The sequence below is a fragment of the Ips typographus genome, linkage group LG1, assembly GCF_016097725.1.
Source record: "Ips typographus isolate SLU linkage group LG1, UJ_Ityp_2.0, whole genome shotgun sequence".
Classification (NCBI taxonomy): Eukaryota; Metazoa; Arthropoda; class Insecta; order Coleoptera; family Curculionidae; genus Ips; species Ips typographus.
In genome coordinates, this window is record NC_138422.1 from 4,423,394 (window position 1) to 4,443,187 (window position 19,794).

The 19,794-nt window shown below is 34.3% G+C and overlaps 3 protein-coding genes across 6 annotated transcripts in view; 2 read left to right on the forward strand and 1 right to left on the reverse strand.

Moving 5' to 3' along the window:
• The first annotated feature begins 539 nt into the window (after nucleotides 1-539).
• On the forward strand, nucleotides 540-15,288 carry LOC145735024 (cyclin-dependent kinase-like 1). 2 transcript variants are annotated; one of them, XM_081988734.1, is made up of 13 exons: nucleotides 540-676; nucleotides 9,368-9,575; nucleotides 9,633-9,827; nucleotides 9,886-10,016; nucleotides 11,301-11,461; nucleotides 11,515-11,743; nucleotides 11,795-11,955; nucleotides 12,011-12,138; nucleotides 12,193-12,366; nucleotides 13,469-13,648; nucleotides 13,703-13,922; nucleotides 13,973-14,052; nucleotides 15,007-15,288. In XM_081988734.1, exons 2-13 carry the CDS (start codon nucleotides 9,390-9,392, stop codon nucleotides 15,100-15,102), a joined length of 1,941 nt encoding a protein of 646 aa, XP_081844860.1. In that variant the 5' UTR covers nucleotides 540-676; nucleotides 9,368-9,389; the 3' UTR covers nucleotides 15,103-15,288. The 2 variants fall into 2 exon arrangements, with proteins under 2 accessions (XP_081844860.1, XP_081844870.1); XM_081988744.1 differs by lacking the exon at nucleotides 15,007-15,288 and adding an exon at nucleotides 14,811-14,905.
• Nucleotides 15,289-15,337: 49 nt separating this feature from the next.
• LOC145735049 (SH2 domain-containing protein 4A-like) overlaps nucleotides 15,338-19,794 on the reverse strand; it is a 35,526-nt gene continuing 31,069 nt past the window's right edge. For 2 of the 3 annotated variants that reach the window (XM_081988782.1, XM_081988775.1), the window contains 4 exons: nucleotides 19,207-19,428; nucleotides 18,650-18,844; nucleotides 15,927-16,038; nucleotides 15,338-15,863 (listed from right to left, as the gene is read on the reverse strand). In XM_081988782.1, the coding sequence (XP_081844908.1) occupies nucleotides 15,833-15,863; nucleotides 15,927-16,038; nucleotides 18,650-18,844; nucleotides 19,207-19,428 (560 nt within the window). In that variant the 3' untranslated portion in view covers nucleotides 15,338-15,832. The remainder of the gene's footprint in view (nucleotides 15,864-15,926; nucleotides 16,039-18,649; nucleotides 18,845-19,206; nucleotides 19,429-19,794) is intronic. The other variant, XM_081988783.1, reaches the window with a different exon arrangement.
• Nucleotides 16,837-18,369, forward strand: LOC145735131 (uncharacterized). The gene is made up of 2 exons (XM_081988902.1): nucleotides 16,837-17,554; nucleotides 17,597-18,369. Exons 1-2 carry the CDS (start codon nucleotides 17,270-17,272, stop codon nucleotides 17,669-17,671), a joined length of 360 nt encoding a protein of 119 aa, XP_081845028.1. The 5' UTR covers nucleotides 16,837-17,269; the 3' UTR covers nucleotides 17,672-18,369.

Consider the following 19,794-nt stretch of genomic DNA (forward strand, 5'->3'; position numbering starts at 1 on the left):
GTTTACTGAAATTCTATAGAGTACTTTAATTGCATTTCACGGATGTTTTTAGTTTATTTCATACTGTAAGTGGTAATCACAGATATCATCAGACATCAACTGTTAAATAGGTTGCTAACCAAATTATACACTTTGTGGACTATTGTGGATTTTCTGTCAAATTCGAAAGCAGCGATTATTTTGCCTGTTAGCTTAATTTTACTATTTTCTTTACTTTTTATTTTTTAAATATAATCTCATGTTCTAACCGACTTTTACGTATAGCGAGTCAGATCTTATTTGATGCAGAATTTTTACTTTACAGATATTATTTGGTTAAATGGTATGTCACCCTGAACGTTATCACGTAAGGAATTCTTACCATTATTTCAAAAATTATTGTCAAAACTATACCAGGAACAAAATGAAAGAAAGGTCCATTCTTCCAGTCGAATTTAAAACATCTAATTCAATGACGTGATTAGTATTTTGTGGCAATATTCCATGAATTGTAAAAAGAAGAAGATTCGTCTAGCATATTTCTCTATAACATTGTAGAGTTTGACTATACTGTCAAACTAAAATTTTCGGAGGTTAACATGACAGCAGAATTACATCAAAAATCGTATTTTACTCAAAAAAAGCAATTTAAATTTATTTTTGTGTTTCAAGTGCCTTATACAACATTTTACACAAGGTAAGCGCTCTTTATTATTTCTTTTTTATATTCTGCATCCAAACATTCTATTACGAAGTATTTTAGTTATTCAGAAAAGCACTTTGAGGAACATACACAAATTCTTGTTAGTTTATTACCGTAGAGTTAATTCCAAAAATACAAATTACGATATAGCCTTAATTGCAGTTGACCAAACTAGAGATTTATAATGGTTTCTGGTGGGATACCTAAAATTCGTACATTTTTAACTGTTTCTTGACAGCATTTTTAATAAATATGTAAAACTTTTATATTTCATTAAGTCCCGAGTATCTATAGATTAAAGCTTGCGAATACGCTTTTTCAGTTCCAGTCTATTTTAGTCGTCGATTATCTTAAATTAGTTTCTCTATAAAGTCTTTTGTTCTCAGTAAATCGCACCTATTTATAAATTAGCCTTGAAAAGTTTAGTAAAAAAAGTTAATTAATTTGCGTTACAATAATGATTTCTAAATTTAGTTAGTTGTAATAAAAGTAATATAAAACTGGGAAGGTATTTCATTAAGCTGCTTTTTACACATGTGGAATTTCTGTATTGTTTAGTGGCGCCTTGTGATCTTTGACATTTTGCAGTCGGCATAAAAAGAAAAATGATTTTTTTATGACGTGGATTGGCCTCCGCAAACTACATTATTTCAACTTATAGCTATTTTTAGTTATAATCTGATAAGAAATCTAATTCGACTAAATAAAGCATGGTGATTACCTACAGGTTTATCAAGATATTTGAAAAATTGCAATTAACTTGTGCTGGATAAAAATTCTTTTGTGTGTTGAATGAATATTAGTGTTACTAAAGTTAAAGGAAATGTCAAAATGATTAGACTGAAAGTGACCTTTTGTTAATATTAGAGTTTTAATTTTGATTATATCGTGCAGACAATTTTTGCTTTCGACCCTTAAAATTTTTATTAATTACCTCTCATAAGCTTTAATTTAGTATTTCGAGGGAGACATTTTCTTTATAAAAGTCTATTATACAAGGTGTTCCAGAAAAAGTTATTACATCCAGGTCAAGCTTTTCAAATGGAAATGTATTTTATTATCGTTCTAAAAAAATGAGCTTACACAATTAAATACTTTACTTTTTATAGTCTTGTCAAACGCCCTCGATTGACATTAAGTTAGGCACACGAAGTCGAATAAATTTGTTTGTCAGATTAAACAAAGTAATAATAATTTACAACACAAAAATTAAGCTTTAAAGTTATAAAAACGTAGAATTTATTATACATACATTTTTAACGTAATCAAATAAGATATTCTAAGCTATCGGACGCTGAAAATGTTTGCCATTAACTTCCATGGAGTACAAATTTGATTCAAACTGATCTATAACATTTTGTAGAATCTGCGGTGTAATTTGATCACATTCCTGTATGATCCTTTGACGCAAAGTAGGAAGTGTAGCACGGGTGTAGCATACGTTTTTTGTAATTGGACATGTTTCCAGAGGAAGAAATCTAACGGTGACAAATTAGAGAAATGTGCCGGCAATTCAATGGTTTCTTTGAAGATGAAGCCAAAAAGCAGAAACACGTGACGCCGGGTTATCATCCTTGTTCCTCTCTGCTTCACCTTTTTTGCGGAATTTCCCAATAAACGCTGTATTTTTTAATTCCTGGAGAACTGCAACCTTATCACGGTTCACGTTATTTTCCAATGCCCATTGAATACAGGTATTAAAGGATGCTACAGCTTCTTTGGGCGCAGTTTTAGTCACAATTTGGAAATCGTCATCGCTAGATGAAGAATCATCATTGGGTTCTACTTCCTGTGTAGTTTCAGCTACATTATCCTCATCTGTCAGTAGGATTGCATGAGCCTCTTCTTGGCTGCCAATTACCCAAGTTTGAAGATCTTCTGCCGAAAGATCGCCATCAGGCAGTTGAGCGCTTAGAAGTCTCACTTCTTCTATTTCACTTTGCAGCTCGTCATCAGGTTTATTCAACAGTTTTGCCAATGTTGCGAAGTTGAATGTCGTCTTCATCTAGATCTTCTTGGCGAGACATTATTAATGAATTCCACTCCATTTTCTTATTAACTCAGGATTTACTTTTTGCCATGCTTCATCATGAGAAAAAAACACATCTTTGAGTGTTATGCTTTTTAATGTTGTTGAAATATCAACTTCACCTTCTACCACTTTCTTTAGCAATTTTCTTCTGTAGAACAATTTTATAGCTTGAATTACATGTTGGTACATAGGTTGAATTAGCGGAGTACAGTTAGGTGGTAGATACATAACCAAAATTTGGTTGTCATCACTTGCTAGGTCCACTGGGTGTTTCTACGACCAATGTTATTTTTGAAAGCTTGTTCTGCTAGGTCTTCTTATAATATGCTTTGTTGAAGATTTAATGTTTGTTTTTACGTTAAAATGCAGTAATTAAAATTATCATTCAGGTAATTCTAAGTTTTCGTATACAGTTTGTATTTCTTATCTTGTAAAGCCTGCTTTGTAAGCAGTGTTTCCGCCGCCCTTTATCACCTCGTACAGAGGCTGGAGAAGGGCAGTGCGTCCGGATGCGTCATCCTGGCGTCGTTTGTGCATATAGAGGGAGCGTTTGAAAACACCTCCTTTGCATCGATATGCCAAGCCCTTTAGCGGCGTGGGGCCCATCCGGTGGTTGCCGGGTGGGTAAAAACCATGTTGTCCAACCGTTTGGTTTTTGCGGAGCTCAACGCAGTCACGTCAAAGGCGTGGGTCGCCAGGGGATGCCCCCAAGAGGGCGTACTTTCGCTCACTCTTTGGTGCCTGGTTGTTGATACTCTGCTGTGGAGACTCAACTCCGCAGATGTCTACCATAAGACGAGAAAACTCCGATACACGTTCTCACACAGTGCCCGGCACTTGCGACGATCAGAAAAGAGCTTTGGTGTAAGAGTGTGATGAACCCCTTAGATATTCAAGGTACCCGGCCAAGGAGGTTCTGCGGCTTTGTCAGGGCCACCGAACTGGAGGGGTACTAGCTTATGATGGGTCACAATGGGCTTCTCCGAAGGGAGCCCATCTAACAATATTCATTCATTCAAAGCAGCACAATATTTTACTGATTTCTTCATAATATCCAATCTGACCCAAAACTAACGTTTTCTTGATTTTATGGAAACGTCTGGTTTTGTTAAGTATTATTTTGCAAATAGCTGCTATGACTGTAGCCGTTGCAGAAATGCATCTTGAAGTTGACACAATTTTTCCTGAGAAACATATTTAAACACATAATATATGTTTTGTAAACTTTAGTAGCTAGTTTTACCTAAAACGCACTGTATAAAAGCTCGTTGCTTTAAATTGGATTACTCACTTGATTACCAATCCCTTTATGTTTACGGGCGTGAAATCTTATCGATTTACGTTGCATGTAACACATTTGTCTTGGTGCAAGTTTTGGGCTATTACAAAGTATTATTATAATCAAACGTATCATAAACATGTATAACTGACCTATTTTAATTTCTTTACTAAGAAATTATTAACCTAATAAGGAGAAAGTTACAAAGAAAGTCATTTCCTCCCTGAAGCAAAAACTTGTTGGTTCAATCAGGCTACCGCCTCATTAACGCGCTCTGGTAAATTTAAATATTGATAATCATTCATACCTACTTTTAGATGATTAATGAAAGTGCGGGTTATTAATTGCTTCAATAAAAGGTAATTAATACACAATACTAACAGTACTTCTGTTCAGAGCAGTCTGTTAGAACGAAGTTATCAAGTAGAGCTGTGTGGATTGGTTACTATCAAAGAAAATTAGTTAAGCCGGCTTTATTACCACTTTTTTAACAACCCTCGTAGAGAAAAGCCTCTAGTTCACCTGTGGAAATCTGTGACTTATACGACGGTCCCCAACTCCCCATCAGGCTGAAAGTTTCCTCGTGACTCGCAGTTGTCAGTTTGGCTTTGAATAGAACGTTGGTGCCTTTAGCGGTTATAAGTAAATCGAATAGGAATGTAACTTATGCATTTTATTTCGATGGCACTTTATTCTAACATGTTTATCATAAAAACTCATAAATGTGTTGAACGGTCATTAATGATTGCAAGAATCCGAGGTTTATGTTAATTTTTAGTCGCGTGTTTTATTAATAGTGTTACTAAAGAAAAGTTTACATTAAGAATGTTCAGCAGTTATTAAGCTTGGGTAAGTATTCTCTAACACTTGTTAAGGTATAAAGGGTTCTTATATTAGTGAAATCAATGGTTTTGTTTAGAATGTCTATCTATAGCGAATGAATAATTAGGAAGGTGCGTGCAAGGGGAAATCAGACACGCAAAACTTTATTTCGGATATCCTATCGAAAAATATGGTATTTTTAGGGTGCATTTCTTCGGTAGAATAAAACTTTTGATATATAAATCAAATTATAATTAGTTTCAGTCATTCCTTTTTTGTCGGAAATCAGATTTTTGGCGTTAATTTTTTGCCTAATTTTTTACATAAAATTATAACTTACAGTTTTGTACATGTTTTACTGATTTAGTCTGTGATCAATACTCAATAGTTTTCCTTATAAAACATTACAATGTCGTGCACGGAAAGGCTTTATAGATTATACGAATTAGGTTGAAATCGCATTTGTTTACCTCTGCAACGTTTATTTTAGAAGCAATTCCCCAAATTGCTTTGTAAATGTGGAATTTGCTCTAATAAAAATAGAACCCATTAAATGAATATTTCACGTTTACTTAAATAATAACTTGATGTTTGTTTTCTCGTATCTTAATTATCAATTAGTTTTTTTATTCAAAGATAATATGCGGCATTAATGACTTCTTTGTCGTTAGTGACATTTATTGTAATAACGAGGTAGTAATAATTTTAATTCGTTTAATGGCTTACTAAATTTATTTTATTACATAGGAACTTTATTTGTCATTATTGAACGTTCTATTTTAACATTGTGCTAGTTATTTACTATAAAACATGTTTTATTTTATCAGCTATTGTAAATCTTTTCCAAAACGTAATGAATTGTGAGCAGATGAGAGATAATATAAAAAAAGGCAATTAATTGGAATGTAATAAGTAGAAAGGGTGTTTCAGCTGAGAGTGATCCATTTTAAGTGTTTTTTACCCCAGGGTGCTAATTCTTGAAAGCAGGGAACAGGATTCTCAAGAGAGGTGCTGATAGAACGTGACAGAAGACTTTATAATGGCAGGTTCCTGTCACATTCTGCATACCTTTCTCTTGATAACTCCCTCAAGAATAGACACCCAGGTGTGCCACATGCGCTTTGCGACATTCTTTTTCTTCTTTCTCTTTTAGTTCAAACTTAAAAAAGTATTCTTTAAGATAAATATGTTCCAATCCGCAAAGTGGCCCATGTTTTTTACTCGTGAGAGAAGAAAGAGAAAACATAAGTCGTTGCCACAACATTTTAAAAAAAATTAAATTATAAATAAATAATAATTTTTTAATTGCAAAATAAAGTGTTAATTATGTTTGTAATGTGTACGGTTTTTGTCTTTGTGTGGTCTCGACCACTTTCTTTAAGATCTGATGATGGCTTAAGAGCCAAAACCGGTGACCTAAACAAACAAAATTTGTGGCAACGACTTATGTTTTCTCTTCTTTCTTTCACGAGTAAAATTTTATTCTATACAGGGTGTTACAAAGTCGATGCATTAGAATTGCTATCTCAGAAACTATAGTTGCTAGACCTTTAGTTAAAAGGGGGCAAAGTTGCGCATTTTATTGCTAAAAAATTTGGTAAAAATACATCCGGAGATATCCAACATAAACCTAAAAAAAATTTAAATTACAGTTCTATTAAATTTGCACCGCGCCCCCTAGATGTGACATTGACGTTTGTTTGTTGTACTGGGTGACCAACTAAGAATGCGAGGTTGTGTATCTTGGAAACCAAAAAAACAAAAAAATACTCAAAATTTTAGATATTTTGAAATTTTTTAAAATACCATTATAAGATAGATCTCAAAAAAGTAAGATAGAAACATGTGCACCGTTTTGCTCTATCTTTAACCGTTCACCTGCTACAACCTTCCAAATAGTGAAATTTAAAATGTTCAATAGTCAATATGTCGAAAACGACAATATTTAGGGAAAAACTGATTAGAGCAAAAACTTCTTAGGTAAGTCAATAGAATCAAGAAATAGTATGTGTTACTAGGGTTGTTGTTGTTAAAAAAAGTAAAATGTGCCGGTCTTTTCACAAGAGAATTTTTCACATTCTTTCATTTTTGCTTTTTATTTCAACATATTTTGTCCTCTATTTACTCTGATTAATAATAATACTTAACTTCAATTCAAAGCTTAAAGCACCAAACTACAAAAAACGAGAACTTGCGAAAAGAACTTAGACTTCCTGTTTAGTAGAGTATTTTCTTTCGTTATTACCATAACAAGCATTATTTTTAGTGGGCAGGTCAACAACCCTGAAAATATTCCATTCAATACATACAAAAGCCCCGTGAAAGACCGATAAAGCGTGTAGCGTCCAATAAGGCCCCTTTTAAACTGCCCAGTGGTTACTTTATGATTTTACGGAAATCACGCGATATCGCAATATTTGGAACGTTCCAGAGTCAAATTATTACTTAATAGCCTATTCTATTTAAAATTTAAAGTTAAAATTATTATTAATACCAAAACGACTTCTTTCACGTTAAACACAACTCATACTTAAATAAACAAAAATGGTTAAAGTTTAATTTGTCTATATTCAGATCTGCGCTGTTCTAATAATAACTACCCTCAGTTATTAAAACCTCCATGAACTTGAAACGGGACACTCAACTTGTAATAAATTATTAAATATCATTAGAATTCAATATTGGCGTTTTGCCTACAATAGTCTATACTTAGCGTAGGCAGAACGAGTAGGTATAGCTGCTGTAATAATTCAAGCTTTCTGCAGTAGCATGTCATACGATGTCTTCCTATTTTAGAAATTTTATAAAGGCAACATTAAAATCAATAGACACAGGCCGATTCTCTATGGAAAATTATTAATAACGCTGTGACCCTAAATTCTACTATTTTAATACAAATGGACAGACAAGCAAAATAGTTTTTGAGTTTTTGCCAAACGCATATAAAACTGCTGAACTTTAGTGTGCCAGTTGTTGACATCGTTTCTTTGTTACCCGAATTTTGTTATCATATCCTAAATAGTTTGCGTGCCTGCTTTTGTCTAGGTGAAGGTTTTTAAAGTGCAATTAACACTAAAACCTGTTTAAGTCTTAGTCTGGAATTTGTTTTATTCTGGGATCACCGGATTAGCAAACCTGGGGAAACATTCTGCATGACAGATTAATAATACGGAGGGTATTCCAAATGGAAAGGCCTGGTGAAATAAGCTGAAAAAATGATATTTTGGAAAACCACTAAAATTGAAAAATCCGAAATATGACAATTTAACGCAGAAAAGCTACAAATGACTTTCTTTAGAAAATTTAACGTATAATCCAAATATTTAATCCGTTTTTTATGAAGCAAATCGTTTTTAAGATATGAATCAAACATACTTTTTTTAAATGGAATAAGCTAAAAATTGCCTTTTCAAAAATATTTACTATACTAAATTGAAACACAACGTAAAAGTTCCCTTTTTACACTTTTTTGATATTGTTCCAAATAACCAAATTACGCTTGATTAAACTATTGTTTAGGGTCTTTTATGTCCGTTTTCCCAACATTGACTAAGTTGAGTTTAAGGACAGCTTAGATTAGTTTAGTTTAGACTGTGGTATTTTGCACCTGATCTGTCACATTCAAACTTTAACTTAGCTTAAGTTGTACTTAAAATTGACGTGGGGGAAAGGAAGTGTCAGGGAAACAGGCATTAAACACCTTTTTGTGGTTTGACACAGTTTTTAAGGAATACTTTCCTGAGGAGGCCCTTTAGGGCAAAAGTACCCTAATGCAATCTTGTTGATGATGAAATTTTCTACAAAACGTCGTCGTACACTTTTCTGAAATTCTTTCTAATCTAGGGTCAATGGTTTGAGTCTTTTAGAGCACTTTTTATGCGTTAACACAGTTTTTTGGAAATATATCTCTGAAAAAATCGCACTTTAAGAAACTCCAAGCTGTGGTACGTCAGAAACGTGGACATCCAGCGAGACTTGAAGTTCACTACCGCAACGGAAAGGATCAAGCAGAGCGCAGTGAAGATATTCCAAAAAGCGGAAAGCAGCAACAGAATTCACTTGATACACTGGCATACTTAAAAAATAGCAATAAACCTTGGAAACGTCCGTAAAAATTACAGCTATGTAAATTTGGCAATAATTCATAGCGCAACCAACCTCAATTGAAATTGATTTTCATTCAAGAATTTTTTTGTCGTTTATACAAACTTTTCAAATTTGTCGTGGGTTTCAATATTTGTCGTCATCCTAATTGAGTTTGTTTTTTCTTTTAGGTTTCACTATTTTTGGTGATTTCCATCTTTTACTTGAGTGGTTTTAAAGGTCTTATGATGTCCTATCAGGCAAAACTTAAAACCACAAAAAATTACCAATTTAACTTTTATACCTGCCGCACTATACCAAAATCACACAAAGGCTTTAAAGTAATATTTTATTTGAAAGAGTAATATTGATCTTTTCCGTCTTCCCTCTAAAGGTCAGATGGCACACCGTCTAATTTTAACACAAAACATTTTCTTAGCGAGACAATGCAAAAATTTACATTTTCCAGGAATTAGAACTGCATTCTTTACATGAAGTTCAAAGCCATCATGGAAAAATACGAGCAGATAGCTGTAGTCGGTGAAGGATCTTATGGTCTGGTGATGAAGTGCCGACACAAAGAAACTGATCAGATAGTCGCTGTTAAGAAGTTTCTAGAAACTGAAGAGGATCCTACTATAAGGAAACTGGCCTTAAGGGAAATACGAATGTTAAAAGTCAGTTGATCACGTAGCTAATTGTACGGCAATTATTTTATTCTCGTAACATTTCAGAGACTGAAACACGAAAATTTAGTTACCATGATCGAGGTCTTTCGACATAGGAAAAGGTTCTACATAGTTTTTGAGTATATGGAAGGCACCGTTTTAGACGAATTGGAAAAAATGCCTGGAGGATTAGGTGAGGAGAGGACGAGAGAGAGAATATTTCAAGTCTGTCGGGCTATCAGTTACTGTCACAGTAATCACGTAAGTACATGCAAACCTTTGTGTAAATCAAAATTAAATAACTAAATTTCAATAATAGATTATACATCGTGACATCAAACCTGAGAACGTTCTGGTTTCATCGCTAGGAGTGGTCAAAATTTGCGATTTTGGTTTTGCCAGGATTGTTGGTGTTAACGGTGAACCGTGCACGGAATATGTAGCCACAAGGTAAGTTCAGCCTTATATAAAATCTTAATATTATATTCTGTGCACTTCTCAAATAACGTTTTTATATATTGTGTCTGTTCAATAGTGCTAAAACCTCAAAACAACTTCAAACGGTCGTATTTATACGCATGTGTTCATATACACACACGCCGCGCGATGCTTTGGTTCAATATGAACACATGCGCATAAATACGATCGTTTAAATGACTTTGCTGACGCCCATCGCTTTAGCGGTGTCAATATGAACGCAACCTTAGAACCCTGGATTAACAACAACCTAGGAGCAAAGATGGAACAAGCAAGAACTACGTTGAATCGGATGTGGTTACTACTGTGTAATCTAACCTTAAGTCTAAGTCTCGAGTATCGTTATGAAAACTCAGTTAATTATTTTGTATGGCTGTGAAGCGTGGACTTTAAAGGTTAGCGCCATTAACAGAATAGAAGCCTTGGAGTGGATACATCGTAGACTTCTCAAGATATCTTTGACAGCGCATGTCACAAATGAGGAGGTGCTGGGACGAGCACAGTGCGAGATGGATTTGAAACACGTGTTCAAAAAATGAAAGAGAGCCTATTTGGGTCATGAAATGCGTGGAAGTAAATATGGAGGAAGGGAAGATTGAGGGCAATAGCGGCATGGGTAGGAAGAATCATTCCTAGTAGAAGAACATTAGAGACTAGAAAGAAGAGTATGGATGCTCATTCCGTTTTGTGGTGCCCAGAATTGTCGGATCCTCGCCGAGGTTGTTGCTAACCTTCATTAATGAAGACTTCATACAAAATGACACTATCAATTCACACTTGAACCGAAATATCACCGCAAACTTATCCATTCATTTCCCATCACTTGACAAAGTCACAGAAACTATTACACGTTATGACCGTACCCAAAAAACGCAGCAAATCACGCACCCACATTAAATCCTAGAATCTGCACGGAGTAATGAAGTCATTCGGTGGAAAATAAGCTGATCAGTTTAACTGACACCCACCCACCTATGGATATAAAAATGCAAACCAAAAATGTTACGAACGAAACCCTGTTTGAAATAAGTTTGGAGCGTACTTTACTTACCAAACTTCAGTTATTTTCTGAAGCACTATCAACCCTTAAAGAACAAATTAAGGTTAATAACTAAGATTAATTCATCAGTTAATCAAGATGCCAGAGCATATCTGTGTTTGATTTACAGCTTTACCTAAGTTTCTTTCCTAAGAAAAGAATATAAATATAGTTAGTATTCTAGTAATGTTGCAATTCAACTGATTATTTTGTTTTAGATGGTATAGAGCTCCAGAACTTCTAGTTGGCGAACCAATCTACGGAGCTGCAGTTGATGTTTGGGCCATTGGCTGCCTTTTTGCTGAAATGCTTACAGGCGACCCTTTATTTCCAGGAGAAAGTGATATCGACCAGCTCTTTTTAATAGTCCGAATGCTTGGTAAGCCATTTCTATTCCTCTCTAATGCTAAACATAAACAAAACATAATATAGGAAAACCTTGTGTGAGACACCAACAACTCATGACTAGAAACTCTCAACTTCGACCAATAATAAAAACCCCATCGCAGGAATGTTTAGGCTTTTACAAAGTATTTCAAACATGGCCTCTGATTTCTATAGATTTCTTAAATAGTTGCACAAAAATGGATCCTCAGGATCGGCTAACAGCAGATGAGTTAATAAAACACACTTATTTTACTCACGATAAGTTTCCTCAAAGGTACTTGCAGTGTTTTGGCAAAACAAAAAAAATCAGGTTTGCTATTTTTAGATTTTTGCCAGCTTTGAGAGAGAAAGTTAACATGGAATTCAATGCTCCTTTGCTAAGGAAGTTAAAGTCTGATGTTATAGCATCTACCGATCGACGAGACGAGAATCACAAACCTCGAAAATTATCCAATGATGGGCGGTGGAGGTTTACTTTAAATGAAGGTCTGATTCAAGAGTATTTAAATATCAAACAAATATTTATGCAGGACTTTTGCAGGGACAATGAAGAGAAAACTCAGTAGTGACGTTGTAGAACCTGATAAAAATCTTATAACTTTATCAAAAAGCAGCCAACGTTTGAACGTTTTAAACACCAGTAACAGTGGTAATATTAAAAACCAACAGGTTAATTTTTTTTGTCAAATCTAATTTCATTTACTTAAAAAGTAAATATTATAGGTTCTACCAAAGACAACCGCAATACCACCTAAGTTTACTTCACAAAGTAAAACTTCTTTTAAGCTACCACCATCAAATGATATACAAAGTCTGGAAAAATCGTTGGAAAACGTAGTGAAAATTAATAAATCGAACGAGGAAAATAGACCTCTGTCTGATCATCATACTAAAGAGGTTAGTTAAGTATTGATTAATTTTGTCGGTTCCCAATGTTTCTGGATCTACCAGATCTGGACTTTTGACATAAATTTTCATCTCTACGTCTTGTAGAATATCTTTTTTACATTTTTATGTTTTATCTAAATATTATTGACCCGTAATATCTTAAGCAGGCATATTACACCAAGCAAATATTGCTTTGATTATTTGTTGAAAAATATTTGCTGTCCTGTCTGTTGAACTTCCAGGGCTCCTTCTCGAAGGGACAAAACCAAGGCAGTGACTTTGTCACTTGATGTCAATTGTTTGCCTCTGCAGCAGCCTCAACCTGTTTTTTGTAAACCTGCCACAAGATCTTGCCGTCGAAAGTCCTAACCTAACCTAACCTAACCTAACTTAACCTAACCTAACCTAACCTAACCTAACCTAACCTAACCTAACCTAACCTAACCTAACCTAACCTAACCTAACCTAACCTAACCTTCCCGTAACTTCTCCAACGGTGGTTGCAACTTTTTCCTCTAAGGTTTCAATCTTGTTTTCCATCTCGGTCTTCATTTCATTCATCACTCGATCTAATTTCTCATCTTGTTGTTGGAACTGGTCCGTGATTTATGTCGTCAAACTTCTGGTTTTGGCTTGCTTTGATCTCCTCCAGTTTGGTATCTTGGCTAGGTTTAATCTCTTCTTGGCTAGCTTTCATTTCCTCTTTCATTTCTGTCTTCATCATCGCCATAAGCTCTTTTACTGCGTCCTCCATTTTCGCTTTTTGCAGTCGGGTACGTACAGGGATAGGAATACATAGGAATACTTCGGACTCCTTCAAACTAACTTCAATAGAGCGGTTCCCTCCTTTCTTCCAAAATTCCAAGTTCTAGTTCATAGTTTAGCTATTGCCTCATAAGTGCAGTTGCACTTTAACCGCATTCCACAATTTTAATGTTTCCGCTCATTAGATGGTATTCTCTAGATAGTTTTATTTTATTGCATCGCAAAAGTTCCATGGATAAGATTGATCCAGAAATATCGTAAATCAACTATGGTATATGAATAAGTTAGCCCAGGATATTTACTGTACGCTGAAATTTCATACATTACCATATTAATTGGTTTATAGTCGCCTCGATTACTCCCAGAATCACCGGTTTTCCATACTTTTCATTTCGGTATTGGAGATCACAGCAAATCTCCAAACCTGCACAACATTTTGCATCCAAGCATTAATACTATCAGCTTCAACAGAGAAGCCCACAAAAGATCACCAAATGGCGTTGGTAGCAATTTCAAAATTAGTCAAGTAAGTAATGTGTCACACAACGTTTCTAAGACATTTTAATAATGATTCCTGCAGGTCCCCCACATAAACGCAAATCCACGAAGTCATTTTTTGAAAAAACTGGATCGTAATGTAGAGAACATATTCAGTCAAGGTGATCATTCAAATAATAATAATGGAAACACTCCTCATTGGCTAAGTAGCTTAACTAATGCTAATGGCACTAATGGGAGAAAAAAGGATTTTTACGCTAAAGCTAAAAATGATGACTTTTCATTGCCTAATTTACCTGGAGGTAAGTTTGCAGTTAAATTTGAAACTTATTTTGATTGAGTTGTGTTTTAGCCACAGTGTCTCCTGGTAAAAGTAAGAAAAAAAATAGCGTTCCCGAATTGGAATTACCTGATTCTACTGATGTGTCTCCGGTAAAGTCAATTATTATTACACAGGAAGGCGCAATAATGTGACATATTCTTATAATTAATTTTTATATTTTAAACTTTATTTTTTTATATATATTTTATAACTTTACTTTAAGCTACTACCGTACTAAATCCGGAATGGACTAATCAACATAAACTGGTAGACAAGAAATATAACAAACATTAATGGACTACACGAACCTAGTATTAGGGATCTTTACAAAAGTTCTTGAGGTTCTTTCTTCTTCAATCATTTTTATAAAATATCTCTCTCTTCCAGGTACTAAGTTTTGCTTGAAGTAATATTCAAATCTCCAGATTTATTTGCTGTTTAGGCCTCTGGGTAGCACAGGTCTCGGCATAATTTATACGTATATGAGTATAGCTTTTTCAAAAATTTTTACAATATATGAGACTTGTCACACTATTGCGCAATTCAGTATATTTGCTTTAACGTAATTTGTATGTACTTATGCTTCCTGATTTTGAACAGACATCCACCACAAATTTTGTAGTGTTTTCTAACCTTATTAAAGGGGTCCGAGGAAAAAAGGGTTTAATAGTGCCAAATTTTAAAATGGAGAGCTCTGTATTGTAAACTCAAAATCTTTATTATTTTATTTTTGGCAAAAATGTCACTTTAACTCGGTTTCTTCCGACACCTTTAATTATTGTAGTTATTTAAACTTACACGTTGCATTTACCCAAATTATTGTAGTTTAGTTCAAAGTAGAGTGATAACTCACTTTATTCAATTTCAGAGGTTACCATCAGCCACTTCACAAACATCGCCCTCCATTAAAAACAACATGTAGACATAGCAAGTCGTAAATACAATACATGTATACCAACATAATGAGTCTTTTTATAGTAGAAAGTTGTCTGCAGCAAAGTTACGCTAAATCACGTTTAAAGTAATATAGTAAACCAGTTAATATGCAAAATTTCCTGTTATAGGAGTATAGATACAAGAAAGCCAAACGAAAACGTAACATTTTGGATATAAGTTTGCCTATGCCAGTTAAAGAACAATCAAAGTTTTATTCTAAATAAAGACTTACTTGTTATGCCGGAAAGATAAGTCAAAGCAAGTAATTCCACAACAGAAAAATAAAAGTACCTACCATATAATACATTTTCACTGAGATGTAACGAAGCAATTGTCGGATGAATTATTATACCAATATGTTTTATATAAGATGTTTTTGTAAATAAAACCGTTTTTTTTTTTGTATACGACCTAGTGTTTGAAATGACTTTACCTTGAATTAAAAATAAGACTTCAGTGTTTATATAAAACATTATATTATATTGATTACAGTTGTAAAATATCAATTAAATTACGAAATACTTAAGTGTACAAAGTGGTCAAATTAAAAAGCAGTTTTTTTCTTCAATGAAAAATATCTTTTTTGAGCATTTTCCACTTGGTCAAACTGAAACCTTAAAGTTAGTATACAACACTCTAAATTGCAAAGTAATCGCGTTTGATTAGTGCTGCAAAGTCTATAACAAGTTCAAAGCAACCGCCATATTCCTAAGACTATTTAACACAGAAGATACAAGAAGAGTCACAACTTTTCATATAAGAAAAAAATCAAAATATCATATTAGTAAGTAATACAAAATACTAACTTAAAAACTAAATTATAACTAGCTGGCTAAAATAGTCGCTCGAGTAAAAAAAAATACAATCTTAAGTCAGTTTTCACATTAGAAAATACCAAAACATCACAGGAGTCCAAATGCTTGTACAGGGTTTGCCCGGCAGGGCTATTGCCTCTCAACAGATTGTATGGCACGTATACGAGGGCCTTAATTAACAGCAAAATCAAGCAATTTATGGTCAACCCTGTACAAAAAATGAGAAGATTTACTTGTTGACTTCCAACAGTTCATCTGTAGCAGCCGAGGATAGTCTTGGACAAGGATAGATAAGTTTGTCTCCTCCAGTTAGGGGCTGGATATGGTGATATTTTATCAGATCACCTGAAAAAAACATGTATTGTTAATAAATAAAATTAAACTAAAAACAAATTAAATAAACCTTACAGCAAAAGACCAAACAAAATATGGAAGGACAACCTACTGACAACAACAACAGAAACAGAATGAGAGGCAGGCAAAGAAGAGCAATCCTAGTCAGACGAAGGGGAAGAAGAAGATTAGTTAAAAATTGCAGCAAATGCTTACTTTTGGCTTTAAAAATGGTTTCAATGCCCCCAACAAAATTTTGACTAGCTAGAATTATTTACCTCTAGACTTAATTATGGCGTCTAAATTACTTTGATTTTTTCTTTACTAAATACTTGAAATACTTTGAACTCCCGACGCTTGGACGAACATTTTACTTGGCCCATATCTGATATTTGAAGTTAAATTTTGGAAATTTTTAACAAAAATATTCGATGGGTATATGCATAAAAATGCTTTATGCCTTCGACATTTATAAGACTATAATTGTAGGTGGCAAAAGGATAACCTGATGGGAAGTTGTAATAACTTTAAAAAATAGTTGAAGGGTATTTTAATATGATTTGTTCTTGTTCATGACAGTACTAATTGGATTTTAGAAATCTTCAGAAAATACTAATACAATTATACTTTTTTTCTGAAATAAACCATTCTAAAATTTTCTAATAAATACCACAAAATGTAAATGAAATACAGCAGTCAACTGAAATTCGTTCCCCTTTTACCGTTTGTTCATGCACAATTAGTAATATAGTTGCAATTAACCATAGAAAAAATCGTTTCATCTGTAAGCTAGCCCGGTGTTATAATTGGGAGGAATTTCACGGTTTGAAAGCGGCGGTGAACTTTATTAGGTGCATTCTCAACTTAAAACTAATTAAACCGCACAATTAACCAAGTAAAATTTAATTAGCCGGCAATTTGTTCTGATAATCTCGACGGGGAAAGTTATGCAAATAATTCAGAGAGGCAACTTCCTTTGTGTTTTGTGAGATTTCCGGTGTATTACGAAAAAAATGCTCTATTTAATAGTCTTTATGCAGGTTCAATTCGTCGTGCCTGAAACAGTTAGTATTAGTTAATTATATAACAAGTGTGGAAACTAGTACTTTCCCGCACGAAGTTGCAGCTGAGAGTCAATTCGCACTAAATGATGATGTAAGTTTCTGGAATAGATATTTTCCTAACAAGTGCGAAAGATTATACTTTCCCGCACGCTGTCGAGTTTTTTGCATCGGTCTGGAAGATGAACGAAGACAACGAGAAAAACAAACGAAAGAGGAACGACGACGCCTTGAAAAAGAAGAACAAAAGAGACGCTACCAACAGGATGAGGAACGACGACAGCAAAAAAAGCGGGAGGAGAAAAAACGTCGACAGAAAGAACCAACAAACAAGAACCAACAAAAAAACTACAACAAGCTATTCTGCAAGCTTTGGAGAAAAACGATCGGAGTTGAAGTCCTATATCGTGCAACAACTGGAGATGGTGGACAATAAAGTGGAAGAGGTGGATCACAAAGTAGAAAAGGTAGACCATAAAGTACAAAAAGTAGACAATAAAGTGGAAAAGGTAGACCATAAAGTCGAAAAGGTGGATCATAAAGTCGTTGACTTTATGATTGGACAAGAGATTGCAACGTTATGAAAGGAAATCATGAGTGTTCGCGAGAAATCAAAGAAGTTAGTAGAGGTTTATCCAATAGAAAACTGCTCGAAAGTCCGACCGTAAAGTGTAGTTTGATGGTGAAATTCTATGGGAGTTGTATAGGAAGCAGTTTGAGGCTGCCGCCTTAATTAATGGGTGGACCAAACATCAAAAAGCCACTGAGTTGGTTCTGGCACTACGTGTTAAAGCTCTCGATATACTCCAGCACATCAGTGCCAAACGGGAGACGTAGCTGTTATGGAGTTAATTGTAAAAAAGTAAGAAGAACTTTCTTATAATCTTAACCAGAACATCAGAACAAATCACCGGTACTCCTCTGCTAAAAGAAACACACCGGTTATAAGTATGCACGTAAAGGATATTACCGCTGGAATTGCAGACAGCAATTCTCCTTTATCGACTCTGCAGAACTGGCGTAATCAGGAGCAGGAAATGAAGAACCCGGAAGGACAATTACCACGATATGTAGAGGATCGTCAAGCTTTTGATAATGACTCAAGTTATCGGAAAGGACAAATTCATGATGGTTGGAGGATTGGTCAAATTGCGAAGATGACAGACAAAGAGGCTACGAAAAGAGTGAAGATATAATAAAAGGACAGCGCATAATTCGTTTTAATTTTGTTTGTTTGCGTTGTTATTCTATTTTTTTTTGCTTTTCGGTATAAGCTTAACTAAAGTAATAGGTCAAGCAACACTTTTATACCACATGTTGCGCGGTTTGGCTCTATTATGCTGATCTACGACGTGGATGCAGAATTATGTGGCGTTGACTATCTCAAATTCGATTGTCTTTAATCTATGAAGTAAACTAAACTATGTTATATTGTTTACATTTCTATGTGTAACAAATGGGCTTATTTCCGGCCTACACATTCCTGGAATGTCATGTTTAACTTTCGTGACCTTATTCTAAGGCAAAATAAAATAATCAACCGGAAAGCGAGACTTCCTTACCTAAACTATTATGTTCCATTTGGTTGGATCCTGAAAAACTATACTTTTGAGACGCGTTGACGAGATAATGTTTGCATTTTTCTTTAGATCTGTAGGATATAGCGTAGCCCCAAACTCGTTCGGACAGTCTCACTAAAAATGTTCCATAAGGCTGATCTAGGAGGAGCTTTTCGGCTTCCGATCTGCTTATCAGACCTAAAAGTTTAAACGCTTAATAAATATATCCTAGGTCTTTCAAGGTTAGTTATGGGTATCAAGTTTTTTAAGCAGTGAGCGGTAATGAAGGTCGGAATCCAATTTTTATTGTTTAAATTACCTGCATGATCTTTGCTTTGTCATTATTAAATTGTTCCCAGATAGCACTTTTTCTAACAAAACAGAAAGTAAAAACAAAATTTCACTTATTTAGATGAGTGAAGCTAATTGACGGATGTGAAAGGATTCGACTACACGACCTCTCATGATCTAGGCATAACCAACGCTAATCGTTTCTTAAATTTAACGAGTTTTTTTTGCACAATATGTAGCACACAAATTTTAAATTAAGGCAAACTTACCGTGAAACCATGGCTCAACGTTATTGGAATCATCTAATCCTGCCAATCGAGATTTCTCAGATTGCCTGTACCAATCTAGCACTGCCTGCCTGCTAGGTGGTACTCCCATGTTAATTGGACTGTAATTCATGTCTAATTCTACAGTAGAGGTTAATCTGTGTTCTGCTCGGGCTCTTCTAGCTATTTCTCTAATTTGTAGTTCAGCTGCCTTTGCTTTACGTTCTGTAAATTAGAATTGTTATATTTTTGCAAATCCGTTCATTCAACAGCAAGTTTTTGATTTTTAACTAAATCAGAAAAAAAACTGACCTAACTGTAGTATGTTACCTTTAGAGTGCTGCTAATCTTAAATATATTGATTAAGAAAGGAAGACTTAAAAAACTTATTTTAGAGACCTTACGGAATTTCAGAGCATTCTTTATCCAATTTGAAAAATTGTATTTTCAAATTATACATATAACTTTACTGGAAACAAATAGTAACCATAAAATTACATAAGCAAAATTTTACTGAATCATACATTTTTTCAGTTTTTCATTATAACTTTTTGAATACTATTGCTGCAAAACGGACTTTTAACTTATAAG